At 39.9% G+C, this 18,135-nt stretch overlaps 1 protein-coding gene across 3 annotated transcripts in view; it reads left to right on the top strand.

Annotated features, from left to right (window-relative positions):
• Positions 1–18,135, top strand: part of RELN (reelin) — a 276,431-nt gene that overhangs the window by 68,251 nt on the left and 190,045 nt on the right. For all 3 annotated transcript variants that reach the window (XM_033056990.1, XM_033056991.1, XM_033056989.1), the window contains exon 3: positions 10,376–10,511. In XM_033056990.1, the coding sequence (XP_032912881.1) occupies positions 10,376–10,511 (136 nt within the window). The remainder of the gene's footprint in view (positions 1–10,375; positions 10,512–18,135) is intronic.

Genomic DNA, 18,135 nt, shown 5'->3' with positions numbered 1-18,135 from the left:
CACGGTTCTAGATTTCATATTTGTGAATTCTGAGGGATTTGTAGCAAACCAGCACTATTGTGTCACTGGTGTCAGCTGCTGAAAAAAGGCAAACATCTTGATGACAGTGCTGCAGACAATGTAAGTACAAATGGCACATGCGTTAGTGGTTGGACATTTGTAAATGTATGGAGATAAAACCACAGCCTGTCATTACCTCAGCTGGCTTTGCCCTCACAGATGCATCTCTCCTGCCATCTTTCCAGAGCAGATGGGCTTTTGTGAGGCTCAGCTGTCCCAAAAGCCTCCTCCCAGAGACTGTGGGGCTGGCTGTGCCACAGATCCCTTCAGTGTCCCAGCAAGGGCACCTGGGGCTGTGGCAGGGCTTAGATGGATCACCCTGCTGCTGAGGCTGCTGTAAGCCCAGCTGTGGGAAGGGAGATCAGGAGACCTGGAGCACCTGCAGGACTGCTCCTCTGAGTGCAAAGTGCCTCTTGTCTCCAGCTCTGTGGAGATGCTGCAGTTGATCCTGATGAGGGACAGTCCATGGGTTTTGTACACATAGTTTTACCTCAGACTCCAACTACAGTGAACCACTTGCTCACTGTCCAACCCCCTTCCCCTTCCATGGGATGGGGAAGGGAATCAGAAAAAGGTAAAAATCATGGGTTGAGATCAGAACAGTTTAATAATTGAAATAAAGTAAAATATAATAATAATGAAAATGAAGAAAGGGAGAGGGGAATAAAACCTGAGGAGAAGAAACCAAATAGTGCCCAATACAACTGCTCATCACCCAGTGACCAATGCCCCTCCCATCTCTGAGCATAAATTGGCAGCTTCTGGCCAAGTCCCCCCAGTTTACAGACTGGGAATGACATCCTATGATGTGGAATATCCCTTTGTCCAGTTCAGGTCAGCTGTCCTGGCCACTCCTGGTTTCTGTGTACCTGCTCCCTGGCAGAGCATGAGACACTGAGAATCCTTGACTTAGGGGTCAGCACTATGAGCAACAACTGAAAAATCAGTGTGTTATCAATGCCATTCTCATATTAAATCCAAAACACAGCACTAGGAAGAAAACTAACTCTATCCCAGCTGGCCCAGACAACACAATATGGTTTCAAGTTGACTTTCAGATCGTCTGAGATAAGGAATCGGGGATAAAAAAGGATAACTTCCATAACAACATCACTCCAAAACAAGAAGAGATGTCTGCAAATGATAAAGACTCCATCTGGAAAGATTTATATGGAAGTCCCTCTGGTTTCATTATGTAGTTATCGTTATTGATTGGTTTGACTGACTTAATTTGCCTTGGAGGAAACTATCAATTTTAAAGCATCAGAGTTCAGCAGTAGTGTTGATAACAGAGATATAAGGAGTAATTAGGGACAGTGCAAGTGCAACTGAGATATGAGGTGCTGAGTGGGTCCTGTGGTGACTGAGGCAGTGACAGCAATGCAGGCAAATGCAAAACATGGCTGTGGGCGAAGGATCAAAATAGAGGAAATGTGTTACAAGGCAGGCTGCTGCCAGAAACCATTAAGTTCATTTAAAATAAATTAAAGACAGGCTTAGGCTTTTGTAGGTAAAGCCATTATTCTAATTAGTCATGCTAGGCTATAGTAGAGCAAGCAGGATACCAGGAGGTGTTACCAGCAACCATACAGACAAGAAGGGACGTTGTCACGGCAAACCACTCAGACCAGCTAGCTGAGTCTGGGGTGAAGACTGCTTTATTAAAAAAAAAAACAAACTTGGTGCTTTATAGATTCTTTATAGATCCAATCAGGATGCATGTGTTTAGAGATGAGTGTTGGGCAGTTATATTTTTACTGTCCTCTGCAGTGACTTTCTAGTTACTGCACAACAATGTGTTATTTGCTGCTCTTTGCTCTGGTCAGCAGGGAGGTTTGGTTGGTTCTTGGCTTTGTTTAGATGAGCAGGTCAGGATGGAGTTGTCAGCTAAGACTGCTGGTTCAGAGTTTCATTCTGCTAAAGCAAATTCAGGGCAATTCCAGGGGCTCCAGTGCTGCTTTGGTGAATTGTCGCTGCTGCAAGGAGAAGGATGTGGTTGCTGCTGGCTCTGACAATGAGTCTGGTGGGAGCAGATGTCTGGTGTGATAACAAGGTGTCTCTTTGTCCCATTTGTCACTGGTATAAGCTTTATCAAGCTGAGTGTCTGATGATTGGCTCACGGGACAAAGATTTACGTTTGCAAAGTGAAAGATTCAGAACAATGCAATATTTTTATGAAGTTGTACAAGAGGCTGCTCATATGGATGAGACACCAGTCAAATACAGTAACAATTTAAAAATAAAAAAAGTGGATGCACACCAGGGACAGTTGCTTTCCTTCAACAGCATAAACTGGAATTCTTTGCTAAAATAGAAACTGTGAAAAGTACAGAATGAAGGTATGGACCTAACAGGTCTATAAAGAAATATATATAAGTTGCTATTATAAAACATGCTGGGACTATTAGAAAAACATTTAAAATAGATTTTGGCCCAAGCCCTTGGAAATGGAATTTTTTTCTTCTTCTATATTTCAGCAACACAGTAACTTATTAGCATTTTCTATTTATATTACTGCTGGTCTCTGTTTACTGTTACTAAATCTACTTGCCTTGGAGCACTTAGTGCTGTGCTGCTCTCTGTGGAGCACTTAGATATCAGCACTAAATTGTCTTCTCATCCCTTCTGACAATGGCCTGAAACCACCAACACTCTGCAGACCAGAGTCTCACCCCATTCCCCTGGCTCATGGAGCCAAATCACACATTACACTAGGGACTCATCAGTGTGCTGGGAATTATGCTATAGAAAGGGGACATTCTCTTGCCCATGCTCCACAATTTCCATATGTGTAGCTCCTGTTAGGTTTAATGAGACTGATACTCAAATCCCTGAGATGAAATTATAACTCTAAGTGGGTCCTAACAAAAGGCTGCTCAAAAGTTTTGGTTAACAATCCCTTTAAAGAAGAACATTAAAAGGGAGATTAAGCAAAAATATATCCTCTCTTTCAGAGCAAATTTTAAAAGATGTGTTCATTAGTGGTTCATTCCTTCAAACCTGCGTTTCTAGTGAAGGGCTTGCTTCAGTAAATATTCACAAATGTGGATATAAAGTGCTTCTCTTGTAAGCAAGAGAAGCACTAAAAAGCTTTAAACTGAACTGTTTCCTCCCTGAATCCCAGTTTGTGAATGTAATTCAAATGTGAACTAGCAATAAATCATTGTTTTCAGAACTATAAAGAAAATTCATTTGAATTTCACATGTGGGGAAAAAGGTCATAAAACCTATGCTTCTTATCTCAAGTGTGAGTCACTTCAGCACAGTGGTACCCTCTGAAGAGTCAAGTTGCTGTATCCAGCCTCTGGTTGTCTCCTGGCCACAGAAGGACTTATGGATTTTAGTGACAGATTTTATTAGGCTTTATACACATATCTGGATTTTTTCCTAGTGTTCTGATTAACATGTGGATGGTATTTTCCCCCCAGCACTGCAGATAGTGAAAGGATTTATTATTTAATAGTGAAGCAGTAGTATTAATAATAATAATATTGAAACAAATAAGATATTCAAGAAAGATAAAGGTAACATATTGCTGGGTGGAAGAATGTGTCTGTCGGTTGCTGGTCTTTTCTTTCTTCATACTGTTTAATAATTTATCAAACCATCCTGACCCTTAATTGATCACAAGGGCTACCAAGTGCTTTAGCAGTCTGTTACACTCTGTCAAATGAGATGTGTTATTTCCTGTGAAGCAGAACGAAATCACCCCCCAAAAATCAATTGGCAGCCACGTATTTCAGCTGGGTGGGTGCAGTTCACTTAGGGCCATATTCTGCACTTTTACTCCAGTTGAAAGGAGCTTACAGGTGTAATTTAGAAACCTTTAGCTGGCTACTTGCTTGGGTTGAAACTGCATGAGCTCCTAACTGCACATTTGTGTTCATGCTTTATAGTTACCAGCTCCAGATATTTCTTTGTTCCCAATGGTCCCTTTTAACACAGATTATTGATGTTTTCCTTAAACATGTTTGGGATTTTTTGTTTTTTTAAAGACAAAACCCACCAAAATTAGGAAGCAATTTGATATTCTTCCCATCACTAGTTCTAAAATTTAAAGACTTAGATTGCAGGGTCCTGAAAGGAGTTCATAATTGTTTAAGGCCATTGCTCAAATATTCTTCTAGTAACTAAAACTATGGCATTATTTCACTCTCTGTAGCATTCTATGAAAACATACATTTCATTTTTACATATGCGTACAGGAAAGGCTCAAAAAGGTCTTTTAAACATCTGAAGATACAGAGGACAAAGGGAAGTTCCTACCTCTGAAAGTGTGGTTTGAAAGCTGCAGCTTTAGCAGCTGTAAATAGCACTTTATGTCTATATACATTCAGATTTTATCCTAAAATGTTCCTTAAGGTCTTCACTTCCTTCTCTGTGAGTTTGGGTTTTGCCAGCCACTAGTCCAGGTGTGCTGCAGCCTCTGCTGCACCTCAGGTAATGTGGGGAGGCACACAGCTTCCCTTTATCTTGCAGGAGGAGCTGGGTTCTGCAGGGATTTTACTGAGGAACCAGGCTCCTTGTTAGAACCCACGAAGTTGTCACTTGTCCCAGCACTCCTGCATCTGAGTGACATGTGACAGGAGAGTGGGGGCACCTCTCTGTATGACTGACCTTCAATTACATAAAGAGGATGTGCTTCTGGAAAGGAGAGACTGTGGGCATAACCTCCCTACCAAAGTGATTAATTGATAACAATTTTTAAAAATGGCTACCAGCATCTTTCCATTTTGAAAAAAAAAAAAAAAAATCATCCTACCTTTCCCCTCAGTTTTGGTAACTTGACTGAAAGGATAGTGCAAGAGAGAATCTTCCCCAATGACTTGCAGCTGTGCTGATCACCAAGGAGTGGAAACATCTGTGCCTGCCCAATGAGCCTGGGGGATGAAAAGGAGTGGGATAGCTGGCCATAGTTACAGGCACTTGTAGTTGGAATTGGAGCTTGAGACCAAGAGTCTGCTGGAGTAAGACAAGGAGGCTGCTGGCTGTGCTGTGAGGAGGTGAGGGACATGTGGCTGTGTAAGGGACAGATAAGGTGAGAAGATGCTGTGTGAGGGACAGACAGGGTAAGGCAGCTGGGAAGGGACAGCTTGGGGCTAGCCAGCCATGCAGAACGAAAGCAGGAGTCAGAGCTGTGTGGAGCTGCCTGTAAGACAAGGAGTCAGTACAGTGTGTGGCTGCCAATAAGAGAAGCAGTCAGAATTGTGTGAGAAAAAGGTCTGTAAAAGAAGGTATGTAGAGTTTGTGAGTAAAGGAGTGGTGGGAATGCCAGGTAAAGGGCTGGTGGGGATACCAGCCCTGTCTGTCTCAACTTCACTGTGACACCTCAGAGCATGTCCCTGGTGCATGGACAAACAAGCAGCAAGTTCTGTTTGGCCACTTCAGCGTGGGACTCAGCACAGGAGGTGGTTTCAGGCACAATCCCTTTTGTGTAATTCCCTGCTATGTAATACCAGACAGATCTGTGCTTACCTTGTGGATCTCCCTTTGAGGTGCTAGAACCTGGATAGAGAATGTAGACCTCCAGCTGTTTCCCAGGGGAAAAGATGGTTCCTAGGACTAGGTACTTTGTTATTACATAATGCAAAATCTAATTTGAAAATGTCTGTTTATGACTCAAATTCATTATCTCCTAATCAGGAATTATTGCTTTCTCAGAAATGCCAGGGTTATTTTGTTACTTAGAGCTTTTTCTTCTTGGAATTTCATCAATATTTTATGTTTGGCATTTTGCTGTCACTCACACAGATCTTTGAAAATGGAAGCATGTAGCAGATAATCAGTTTAGAAGCAGCAAAGCCAAAACGTGATCATTCATTCTACACATGTATTTAACATTCACTCTATTTAATATCATACTCAATTCATGAAATAAATAGGAAATTGTATGCTGACTGCCATCTGGTTCATCACTGGAAATTCTGTTGAGCCTCAGCTTTAAGGAAGGGTTTACCAAGGACCTTGACATGCAGATGAGCTCCTTGTATGAAGTTCTGGTTTAGAAAACTGTTTTCTAAGGAGGATGTGTCATGTTGTAATACAGAAAATTATGTAGTTCCATAACATAGGGCAAAGGTCAGAGGTGTTGCAGATCCACATTTCTCAGACTTAAAAAGCAGAGAATGATGTGACTCTTTCCTGCATTTTTCTGTAGCATTAGATGCTTTTCAAGCTCTATCAGTAGAAAGTACCATCTTTTGTCTTCCAGTGGCCCAAATGGGAGAATGGCTGCTGTAATCTATGGTTCTCCCTTTTGGAGAAGCTACACAACAAGGTGGAAGTAATAATGAGTTCAGGATCAACACCTGAATTTGGGCATTTGTGGAGCACCGTTTTCACATCTCACTCACCTTTGTGTGTGCCATCTTATAAAAGAAGCAAGATATTTTCCTGCATTAGCTGTTACAGCCTGACTAGTGGTTCTGATTATCAATAATTTTAAACATTTAAAGATTAAAGTATTTTCCATCTGACTTCATTGAAAAGAATACCTAAGCTTTTCCTTTCTACCCCTGCATTTCTTGTATTAATTTTTGGCTCTTGAAATCTACCTCTTCACATAGCAGTTCTTTTATTCAGTCACTATAGATAGTGTACTGGATAGAGCTAAGCACATTTTTTTAAAGTTTACACAATAAAAACAGCTGCTGAGTTCCCTCTTGAGAGGGACTGAGAATGTCTTACTCCTCTCCTAGCAGTGCTGTTGGCAGGTACAAAGCATGTCTGGGATTTGAAAGGTTATAATGGTTATACTGATTATACTGAGACTCCTAAAACCTCAGAAATGTTAGGGGCTGGAGAATCCAGAAAGTGCAGATGTCTGAATCATGTCATTATGATGAGTGCATGCTGTAAAAACCAAGGCAAAAGGAGTTCAGAGAGATGCTAACAGCTTCTTTGCATGCAGCATGCTTTAGAGCTGTGGATGGGTACCTCCACAAAACTGACATTTCAGTGTTCATTAAGTCAATGGAAACACTGGTTGGTTGCGGGTTTTTTTTGTTGTTTTTGGTTTTTTTGGGGTTTTTTCATTGAAGGTTTATAGAGCTTTATACAGGAAGACCTTAAATTTTTGCCTAAAGATTATTAGTTTTGTAAACACTGGACTTGAGTGTATGTAGTTGCACTGGTCACCAGGGTTTGAGGGAGATGCTTATACACAATACTGACCTGAGCCACTCTGAAGATGTCAGAGGCACACACAGGATCCAGTTTTCTTCTTAGACCTGCTGTATAATCAAGCTTGTCTCATAGTAATTTAAATTTTTGTGGAAGAATGTTATTTCACTTTTTTTCTTTGATTTGTTATGGGACAAACAGTCTGAGAAGCAGCTTCCCAGTTTGGAGAGGGGCTGGAGAAGGGAGGAGTTGCCTTCCATTCCGAGAGACTGCAAAAAGATTGGAAGCAAAAGGCTGAAATAACTTACTTTGCCCTTAATTGAGCAAGTTCTTGGTCTCGACTGAATTTTACATTGTTTTTTGCATTTTTATCATTTTTATATTCACCTTTTCAATAGGAAACCTTGGAATTTAAGCATCAAAAAAGTTTTAAAATACTGCTGTCGCTCACTGAAGTTCCAGTATTTAATTGTTGTTAAATGAAACCTCTGAACTCCTAAATGGAGTTCATGTACTCAGTAAATGTCCAGTAGATGAGGAGGGTGGTTGTTATTGTAAAACTATAATAATAAATTATTAATAAAATATAAAGATAACATGGTGATAAAATTACAAAATTGGGCATGACTGTTGTACTATTCATTGACTGTTTTCTGAAAAAAAAAAGAATTGTTTTCTTTCCTTGTTTAGAATTTATTCTAGTAACTGCAGAATTGTTCTTTTTTTAAATCAAAGGAAAAAGAAATTCTCCACAGATGTTGTATGTGTTTGATGTATTAGACACATTTTTGTAGTATACTGCCTGAAACCCAGGGAATTCATTAACTCACAGGTTGCTGCCAAGCAGGGAAGCAGTCACATTTCCCAAGCTGCTCTGCCTGTCCCTTGGCTGGGGGATGTGTTAGGGCAGCCTTTATCCTCCCCTGTATTTGGCTGGCTCTGGAGAAGGGGGAATTTCTTCAAGCTGAAGGGCTGTCCCTGCTTCTCCCCTGACAGGATCTGTTATTTAATTACCCTAATAGTCTGAGTTTTGCTGTTTCCCACTGCACAAGCAGGGATGATGACAGATGAGAGCTGGTGCTCTGCAGCAGCCCCAAGACCCCAGCCCGCAGAGCTGAAGTCACAGAGAGAGGGACAGGCTTTGGGAAAGAACCAGAGTTACCATCTGACCCCCTGGGCAAAGCAGTTAAATAGCATTTGCTCTGAGAGAGACCTCTCTGGGTGTATTTTTGGACACACCTGTCCCAGCAGAGCACTGCTGGAAGACTCCAGCAGTGAGAGCAGGGCAGTGAGCCTGGGCACCAGTCAAGTGGGATTCCTTAAGGAATCCTTCCCCACTGCTACCCCTCTCAATTAGCCAAGAAAGGTAAATAAAGCAACACAGCATGGCAAGTGGCCAAACCTCATCTGTATCTAGTCTCTTGCAATGAAGAAGAGTCAGGAAAGTACCACCTCTCTGGATTTCCCCACTGCCCATCTCCAGAAAAGAGGCTCCATTCAGAAGAGCTTGAGCCTTCTCTGTGACTATCCTGACATGGTGAGCTTCAGCATTATTTGGGGATTTGAGCTGTGACTGTGTGAATGACAGAAAATCTCATGTGGATTCTCAGTGGGGAACTAACTGAAAAACCCTGAATGAGGAGGTTGTGGTTATTTGTAAAAGATACAGGCATCACTACCATCACCTGCTGCCTCCTGTCACTCCTGGGATGGATCACTTAAATTCACTGTGGCTCATTTCTCCCCTCAAAAACTGAAGCTGGATTAGAATTTCATAGCCCTGAGGATAAATAACATCCATAACCTTGAGCTATAGTCTGTCATCCTCACCAGTCCCTGACTGGGATTTCAAACATTGCTTTTTGTCTATAAAATGTGAAATGGTTTGGTTGGGAGACAGCCCCCATTCCATGCCAGGTGCTGCTGGCACCTTTCCCTGGGGACACCAGGTGAAGCAGTGTGTTTGCATTAGGAAGGATTTATCCCTCTCCTTGATGTAAATTCCCACTCGCAAACTCCTTCCACTCCTGAATCTCTGGGGCCTTACAAGAAATTGCTGCATTTACATTACAGGAGAGTTACCAAAAACCCAGTAATGAAAGATTCTGGGAGTCAGAGATGGATTTTATTTCTCTGCTGTTGTTTGAATTGCAACAAGCAAATTTGGGAAATACTAGCCACTATGTGCTTTGAGATGCAATCATCAAATAGCTGACAGTGACCTTTTTGAGCACAGTGGTGCCTGCTCCCGTTGCCTTTTCCTTTTGATCCTATTGGCAAAGTTTCAGCCCCTGCCACTGTTTTCTGAAATGAAGGTTCAATATTTGAAGTAACCTGGAACAAGGCATTCACTTCTGATAACTGCATTTAAAAGAATAGTTTCATCATTTCCTCTTTCATGTACTAGGAGCAAAGGTGTAGTGATCCATTCTGGATCATTGCCTTCCTTTAAGCCAAAGCGTGTCAAACAAACAACCAAGTTTGCACTGCTTTGTAGGAAACTACAAAAGGGGTCCAAGGGGAGAAAGATTGCTGTCAGACATGTTTTATGTTAAAAACACAGTTCTTTTGTCTAATGATGAACTGAAGTGAACTCCAGAGGGAATGATTTACATTCATTCATGTATTAGAGGTGTGTATGAAAAAGAAATTTTAAAAAAATCAATGTGTGCTGGTAAAACTGTGGAAGGTTGCTGCTTTAATTTCAGATCAGAAGAGTTCATGAATCCAGAGCTCATCTTCTTTTTCCAAATAGATGTCTACTAAGAGATAATACCTCTCTCTAAGAGCTTCATTTTTCTTGTTAAAATAGGACTTTTTTTGCTTCAGGTGTTATTTTCTTTTTGATCTGTCATGGGTGAAAATGAGGAATGGAATAACTGATGTACAGTAGCTGCGATCCAGCTCCTCCTTCAAAAATGCAAATAATTCCTCTAGTATTGGCGTCATGAAGACTAAGCAGTAAACACAGAGCCTTGCAGTAGATGCAGAGTCAGCCTTGGCTCAGGCAAAGGCCAGCTCCAGTATTTTCATTGGCATTAATTCTAATTACTTGATGGCTCGCCCCTGGGGTTTTTTCATTTGTGTTGCCATGATGAAACACACATGGCAGATGCATTTCTCGGCCTGTTAGCACCTTGCAATGAGCCATTAACACGTGCTACTGTTTCCTCCCTCTGTGTCTTTCTCCTAGGAATTATGTCTGACCACCAGTTTGGAAACCAGTTCATGTGCAGCGTGGTTGCATCCCATGTGAGCCATCTCCCAACCACAAACCTCAGCTTTGTTTGGATTGCTCCACCTGCAGGGACGGGCTGTGTCAACTTCATGTACGTATGCACAAAGCCATGAGCAGAAAATCACCCTGGATGTAATGAAATTATCTAACCTGATCTCACAGTCTGCACAAAACAGTCAGAGTACTCTGCCAGTGTAGTCTGTAATTTGAAGAATATTGAGTTCTTCCTGACTGAAGAGTTTCTGTGCATATTGGGGCTTCTTATTTTCAAAGCATTAAGAAGTTTGGCATTTAAAAGAAAAGGATTCTTCTTAGTAATTAATCATTTCATTGATCCTTTAAGTCTAGAGCCCATTTGCACAGGCACAGTCTGGTAACTATTGCATTTGATATAAGTTGGAACATCACACAAATATATTATTCATATTGTAAGCATCATTATAAAAAGCAAGTGTTTGAGAGTAGCTATACTCAAGTATTTACTGCACCTAATTTTAAACACTCTGAATTTCTGATGAACCAAGAATGACCAAGAGGGGTTTTTTGGTAATTTATTTTAAAGACAGAAGTTATCATTTGTTGATTTAGTACCAATTAAAGTTCCAGTAAAATAGCTTAACTTGAATTATTAGCATATGTATTACTATCTTTTACCTTCAAGTATTTTCTAATGATTTGTCGCAGAATTTTACAGACCAGATTTTAGAGAGAAAATACACTGAGAATACAGTCAAAAGTAGAAAATGTTTCAAGTTTGACATTTTCAAAGGAAAAAAAAGGCAGATGATGCCTTAATAAGTGAATAATTGTAACATTTCAGAGACATGTTTCTGTGATTGTCCTGTTGTCAAAACAAACTTTCCCTTTCAATCCATATCAGGTAAGTGCCCCATATAATCAAGCTGTTTGACTGTTGTAAAAGAAAAAATGAGTGACTTCTTTGAGACCATGAGTTACTGATGGTGAGCACAGGACCTGTAGATTGATTTGCTGTGTGTTTGATATTTCCCCTAACCTACATAATGCACTTTTTCTGCCTATACTCTTAGGATACATTATTTATTAGCTGTGATGACAATGTCAAGACATTTTTTATTTCTCTTTCTTCTTCTAAACATCTAACAGTAAATTGGGAAATAATAGTTTTGATGATTGGTAACTGAATTGTGAGAGTGTTTCTGTTGTATATACAACAGTTGTATATACCTTGAGGAAATCTCTCAACTATGGGGTTTATACAACCTTTAATTCCTTTCTAGAAATAGCTTTCTTTGCTGATAAAGTTGAAGCAGCTAAAATTTGTTTGAGCTGCCTGTACATCTTCTGTGTACTCCTGCTTACTCCCTTTCTTGATTTTTTTGGCTTTCCTGGTATTCAAGAAATAATTGTAGAATTTTTGGTCTTAACTAGCACAGTGACAGTGAATGTATTTGTTATGAGATGTGACCTTCCATTGTGAGCTTTGAGATCAATTTTTAACCAGTCATTCATCTTCCTCTGGGTGATTTTTTTCCATGTATTTTGCATTGAGTTTTTTGTTTATGTTTGCCATTGTTGAAGAAGCGCTGACAAATAACTGCAGAAATACAAATATTACTATGAATGCTGATTCTCATTTAAGTGAAATTAAAAGCATATTCTCTAAGGCAATGAGTACTTGTCTATCTTGAAATCCATGGAAAATTCAGCTTTGGCTTCAGTGGAAACAGAGTTAGATCAGCACTGAACAGTTTTGAAAATCAAACCTGTAATTTCTTGTTTGTCATAATCCACCTCTTTGGCATCAGCACCCCTTGAACAAAGGTGGTGTTCACACTCTGTTAGTGGAGTCCTTAGCCATGCATAGCAGAAATCTGAATTTATTGTTGACTAGGTAGTTTGCAGCATGGATGTAAACCTGCATCTGGCAGGGCTGAGAGGTCTGGCCCTGCAGTGGGGAGCCCAGCACCACAGCTGCTCCCAGGGTCCCTGAGTCGCCCTCGGTGGCTTTTCAGAGTGTCTCACATGAGGTGTAAGGATGCTCCATGGGTGATACTGTTTTGTCTTTGAGGATGAGCAAAATGATGCAGTTATATGATGCAGTTTGCTTCCCCATGGAACAAATTCAGACCAGAGTGGGAAGGCTCAGCTTCTCTGAAGTTGGTGTTTACTCCAGGATCGCACTTGTCTGCAGGAACACTGGGTAAACATGATCATTGATTGTAGGAAATGTAAAGAAGAGAAATATGTTTTACCTCTAATCCTCCTCCTCAATTTTTCTTCAGCTGCCCACACTTTCTTGCCTCAGCTGGTGTTTCTCCTGCTTACTAAATCACAAGTTGCAGTAAACAAAGCTATTTTTGTGATGTAGTGTTAGTCTCCTTACCTTACCCAGTTCCCTGAATACAAGAGCTCCAGAAGACTCTCTCTTATTTGTCTTAATAAACAAGGGGTTTTTAAACACTTTAAATTCAATATAAAGTTTAAATTTAATATAGATTGTTTAATATATAAATTAAAATAACTTTTGTTTAACTTATTATAAATTAGATAAGATTAGCTAAGATTCACAAAAGAGACATGAATCTACAGACGCTGACAACACTTCAGCATAGGTAAGAGCTTCCTATACTGTCTGCTGCCAATATGTCTGTGATTCAGATCAGCTCATTAGTCTTTGAAATCTCTGGGGATGGATAATAAGATTGTTAATTAGCATTAGCTTTCATATGTGATTTTTGAGTGTTGATACCTCTCCCTGGACAATTCTTAGGAGGAACTGAACAAAGGTCACCAGGCAAACCTCTCACAGGCCAGATAGCTTTGCTATACATGCACAGATAGCTTTTATTAACGGCACACACTGTTGACCTGTTCTGGCTTCCACTGAAGCAATAGAATTCTCTGGATGTGACACAAAGTCACAACCATGTTGATATCATGGGAAAAATTCCCTTTCACTTCATCTGTGCTTTTTGGTGTGTTCTTCTAGAGCTCAGTCTTGAAAAAGACAGAAGCCCTAAGACACAAGGTTTGTGCAGTGATGCTGTCAGCCTGTTCTTCCTTGAAGCTCTTGTATCCATTGGTGACCAAACAAACATGACAAAGGGGTTGAGATGTGAAGATACTAAGTTTGATAAAAATCAGTAGCCAGGCAGACCATTTATACCTGTAAATTTGGACACTCCCAGCAAAAGTCCTCCCTTCTACAGTGTGATTTGTTTATAAACTGCCAGAAATATTCCTGGCAATGTGTAAATGTGTCAGTTCCCAGTCCACCTTGCATTTCCCAGTCATGGTGAAGGAGAATGGCTCCTGGCCACACTTAGGCTATTGAAACAGCCAGTGAGGGACAAAAAAAATTGCTGTGTGCAGGAAGGAATGCTGTGGGGAGGGATGTGGGGCACAGTTCTGCAAGGATTTCAGTGTATGTGAGATGCAGGGGCACAGCAAATTGGGATTCAGACCAGCTTGCTAGCACAGCACTCAGTTTCTTTCCAACCCCACTGGAACATTCCTAATCTCTGCAGTTTGGTGTAGACCTTTGTTATTTGAGTTGCACACAATGCTGTGCTACTGCTGGACCTAATGTAATTTTATCTGATGGAACGTTACATCTTTCCTTGGCTCAGTATTTCACTGAACAAGTGTTCTCCCCAGTTTCACCAGGAAAAAGGATGGTGCAGAGCCCTGTGCTCCATGGGGGAAGGTGGCTGGAGCCAAACTGTTTCTGTGCAAACTGAGGCAATAGCCATTTTTTTACACTAGTTGTGTCCAAATTTATTTTCACTCTCTTGGGATTTTTCTTCAAAGTACCTTATGTCTACTAAATGAATATTAAAATACTTTTGTATGAAATACATCTCTGAGAGAAACACTGAGTGCTGCTGGTATTCCTGTAGCACATCTTAGTGCAATCCTTTGGTGTGTTTTCGCCACAGATACCTCCAACTGAGTTGAGGAAATAAAAGCTAAAATGCATCATTTATTACAGAATAGTTTTCTTGGCAATAACTCAGGACTATGTTAAACAGGTATTGAACACAGGGCCTCCCAAGCAAATTGCCAGGATCTGTAAATGCTCTTTACCACCACAAAATAGTAGGCCTTCCTTTATGCTAACAAGTAATTTCTCTGATTGTGTGCACATTTGTAAAATATTATCTTCATAATCCTTCAGCTAGGTTTCGTGGTTTGTAATTTCTGCTCTAAGCTCACGCTAACCTAGTTAAAGCTCAGCCTGACAGCAGGAATAATAATGGCTGTTAAGCAGGGTGACATGCTGGGCTGCATCTTAGGTTGTTAAGCCTGTTGTTTTATAGATGGCTTAACTTACTAGTTTGCAAAAGTGATCAAGCTGACCTAAATAGCAAAAGCATATTGTGTTTTGACCACCAGCAGGGTTTATTGCAGAAGTTCCAGCTATTGTATTAAATAGAATTGTAGCCTGTAGAATGTACCTAGAAAAATAAGTATTTTTCTTATATAACCATTTGTCACTGAACAGCTGTTTAATAAGTATGATTATGTCAATATAGTCACTATAATTTCTCTTGACAGAAGACTGAACTTCTGTAAAACTATCTGCCTGAGTCTGTAGGCAGAGTCTAATAAGCTAGTAAGTACTAAAAGGCCCAATCACATATTATGTGACACTTAATTAGCACAGTTTGTGGTGCAAATGGCTCAGTAGGAATGGGAATATCTGTGGTGGTGTCTCTGTATGAAGACAGAGGTAAGAGAGCAGTGGTGGCTGAGGAGGGCACTGGCACATCGCTTCTGTTGAGGCTGGAGAAACTAATTCTCAGAACAGCTCCTGGAAAAAGTCTGGGACTGAATGCTGAGTCAAACAGCTGAATTGTTGGAAGAAATTTTCAAGAAAGGAGATGTGTTTTTTCACTGAGAATATGCCTCTTCCCATAACCAAGTTACAACTTGATAAATTGTAACTTAAATTACAACCCCTTTCTGGGAATTTTGAAGTACCCTGTTCCAGAACTGGTCTTTTCACGCCCATGTGTTTAAGCCTGTTTTAGGAACTGGCAATGGTGTTAATGTATGAACTCAAAATACCATGCTGTACAAACACTACAGAACATAAAGTCTGTGATTGAGAGACTTGGCTACCTATTTAAAGCAATTATAGAAAACCTATGATAATAATTATGGAAATATTGAATAAACATCCAAGAAGATTACATACTTTACTATATTAGTCCTCTAGCCGGGGTGGGAGAGGTCTATATTTTCTGAAGGAACCACATTTCCCTGGTAAACCACTTAGCTAAACTGCCATTTAAGACACTGTTTACTGTGGCATTTTCAATTGTTCAAAAGAAGTACAAAGGATAATCTTCAAGATTAAGTACACAATTACGTTTATACACAAATAATAACATGAAAGTAAACAGAAAACAGCATGTTTGTACACAATGAAAATACACACAAATAATAGCATGAAAGGAAACAGAAAACAGCATCTGTCAGAAGTGAGGTCTCTTAAGTCCCTTGCATTTATGTATAATCAACTCTCAATTATATGGTCATGTATGTTTTTCTCCCTTCACATTCTTGTGATGACACCAAATTGTACACTGAAATTCACTGTTGTTCACAGCATTCTAGTTGTTGCCATGATTTGAAATCTGTGCATTCAGTTCAGGAGTGTGCCATAACACATATGGAAACCTTAATAGCCTTGACTTTGGGGTTTTGGAAAGAAGCTCCCTGCTTCAATAAATGCTTCATTTCTCTTCATCCTCTTTACTGCAACAAAAGGATGAAGCAGGATATTTCATAGCACTCTTTGTGATATTGATGTGGACTCTGAGTCAGGGATTGTATAAGCAGCACCAAATAAGAGACAGTCATTTCTCAGAGTCAGAGTAGTTCTAATATTAGCCCAGTGTTGCTGTAGTTTTTATTTTTCCATATTGCTTATAACTTATGCCAAAAAAAAAAAAAAATCAGTAATTGTTCCTTGCTGGTGTGTCAGTCTAGTGGAACTATGAAGAAAAATTACTCCCTTGCTTGGTTTTCCACTTCCCTGGGTAGAGGCATTGTTGTGCCGTCAATCAACGTTATGTGTAATATTCTGAAAATCACGAGCCAATATTTGATTCCTGTCTTGGCTCTGCTCTCATTTTGATGTGGTGCCCAGATTACCTCCTTCATCTTCTGTGTCTGTTAATTTCCAGTGAAATGCAAACGCTGTGCATGGAATCATTGTGGCTCCTCTAACTATGACCCCAAACAGCAGACTCATCTGACTATGCAGAATTAGATTTAACTTGTCTGTTAGTTTTGTCAACTTTGTGTAAAGCAGAAAGAAGCGACTAATGAGAAATTGTGGGTGTTTTCAGCAACTTTTTAAACCAAAGATAGTAGCAAAAGGAACGGGTACTGTGATGGTGAGCACTCAAAAGTGTTCAGAGCAAAGCAAGAAAACCATGAGAGAGGATGAAAGCTGGTTGCACCTGATTGTGCACTCCTCAAAAGGGCTTTTCAGTTATTTCAGCTGGATATAGGATATGTGCCTATCTCCAGGTAGGTGTTCATGTGAGCTGTGTGTCTTAATTTCCCTGAAGGTTAATGGGTGTGCAATCTGGTTCCATTTTCATCCAGGCCTGACATTCAGTTCTACATCTAGGGAGAGCTACCTGCAGGAATAGGTCTCTATTAGCTTCTTTAGGCTATTTCAAATTATTTTAATTTTTCTAGGCAGCAGAATTAAGATCTAGATCTCCACTGACCAAAATGGATCACTAGCTACATAGCTGGCTTGTAGACCTTTATATAGGCACATATTTTAAGATTTTTTAAATGTGAACAGGAATCCCACCCAGACAGACTCTACTGCCTAAACATAAGCATCCTGTACCAAGTCATGAAAATGAATTTTTCATCCCCACCACCCTCAAAAGTAAGAAACTTTGTCTGTGTCAAGAATTTCCAATGAGTGGGCTGCTCAACAGTTGAAATCTGCTGAAGGGTATGAATGAAAATGGCAACTGTACAAAGTTCATAAAATCTTGCGGTTTTTTTCCGTTTTCCTTGTAGTTCAAATCTGTTGTGTAATATTCTCTCAGATGTCTGATACTCCTACTAAAAGCCCACTTTAATGAGAGGACAGTGTAATGCCAGAGTAGAAACTGGAATATTATACAATATTAGGATGGTTTCTTTTCTGTGATGTAAATTTATTATATCATGTACTTATAATGTATGATAGCAGAAGGAAGCTCAGTATAGCCTTTGGCTTCTCTATTAAGATTTTGTTGCGGCCTCATATAAGACTCTGGCACCTCCTGCATAAAATAAAATGAAATTTAGTAATTTTCTACTGGTATTACCTAAATAATAAAATTATCATGGTGAGAATTGCCTCCCTTCTTACAAATCTTCATCTAGCAATTATAGAAGCAGAGATTAGATTTTTCTTTCTTCTTTTTCTGCACAATATTCTCATTATTTTTGTGCACGAGACCATCAATTCACAATCTGTGAATCAGGTATCAGTAATTGTGTTTAAAATTCTCTCTTGAATTTGGATAAAATATCTCTGAAATTTTAACCTCAGGGTGATTTTTCAGTATTTTAGTTCATCAACAGCATAAGCCTTTGTTTTATTCAAAGCATTGCTTTATCTTCCCCTTTTCTCAAAAATGGCTTAATTTTGAAAACATCGAGTGGAGTACAGAACATATCACACACACTCCCAACACTGTTCCCACTAA

This window comes from Catharus ustulatus, chromosome 4 (assembly GCF_009819885.2).
Source record: "Catharus ustulatus isolate bCatUst1 chromosome 4, bCatUst1.pri.v2, whole genome shotgun sequence".
NCBI classification, from domain to species: Eukaryota; Metazoa; Chordata; class Aves; order Passeriformes; family Turdidae; genus Catharus; species Catharus ustulatus.
The sequence above is the reverse complement of the archived record's forward strand: the minus strand, read 5'-3'. Positions and strand labels throughout refer to the sequence as shown.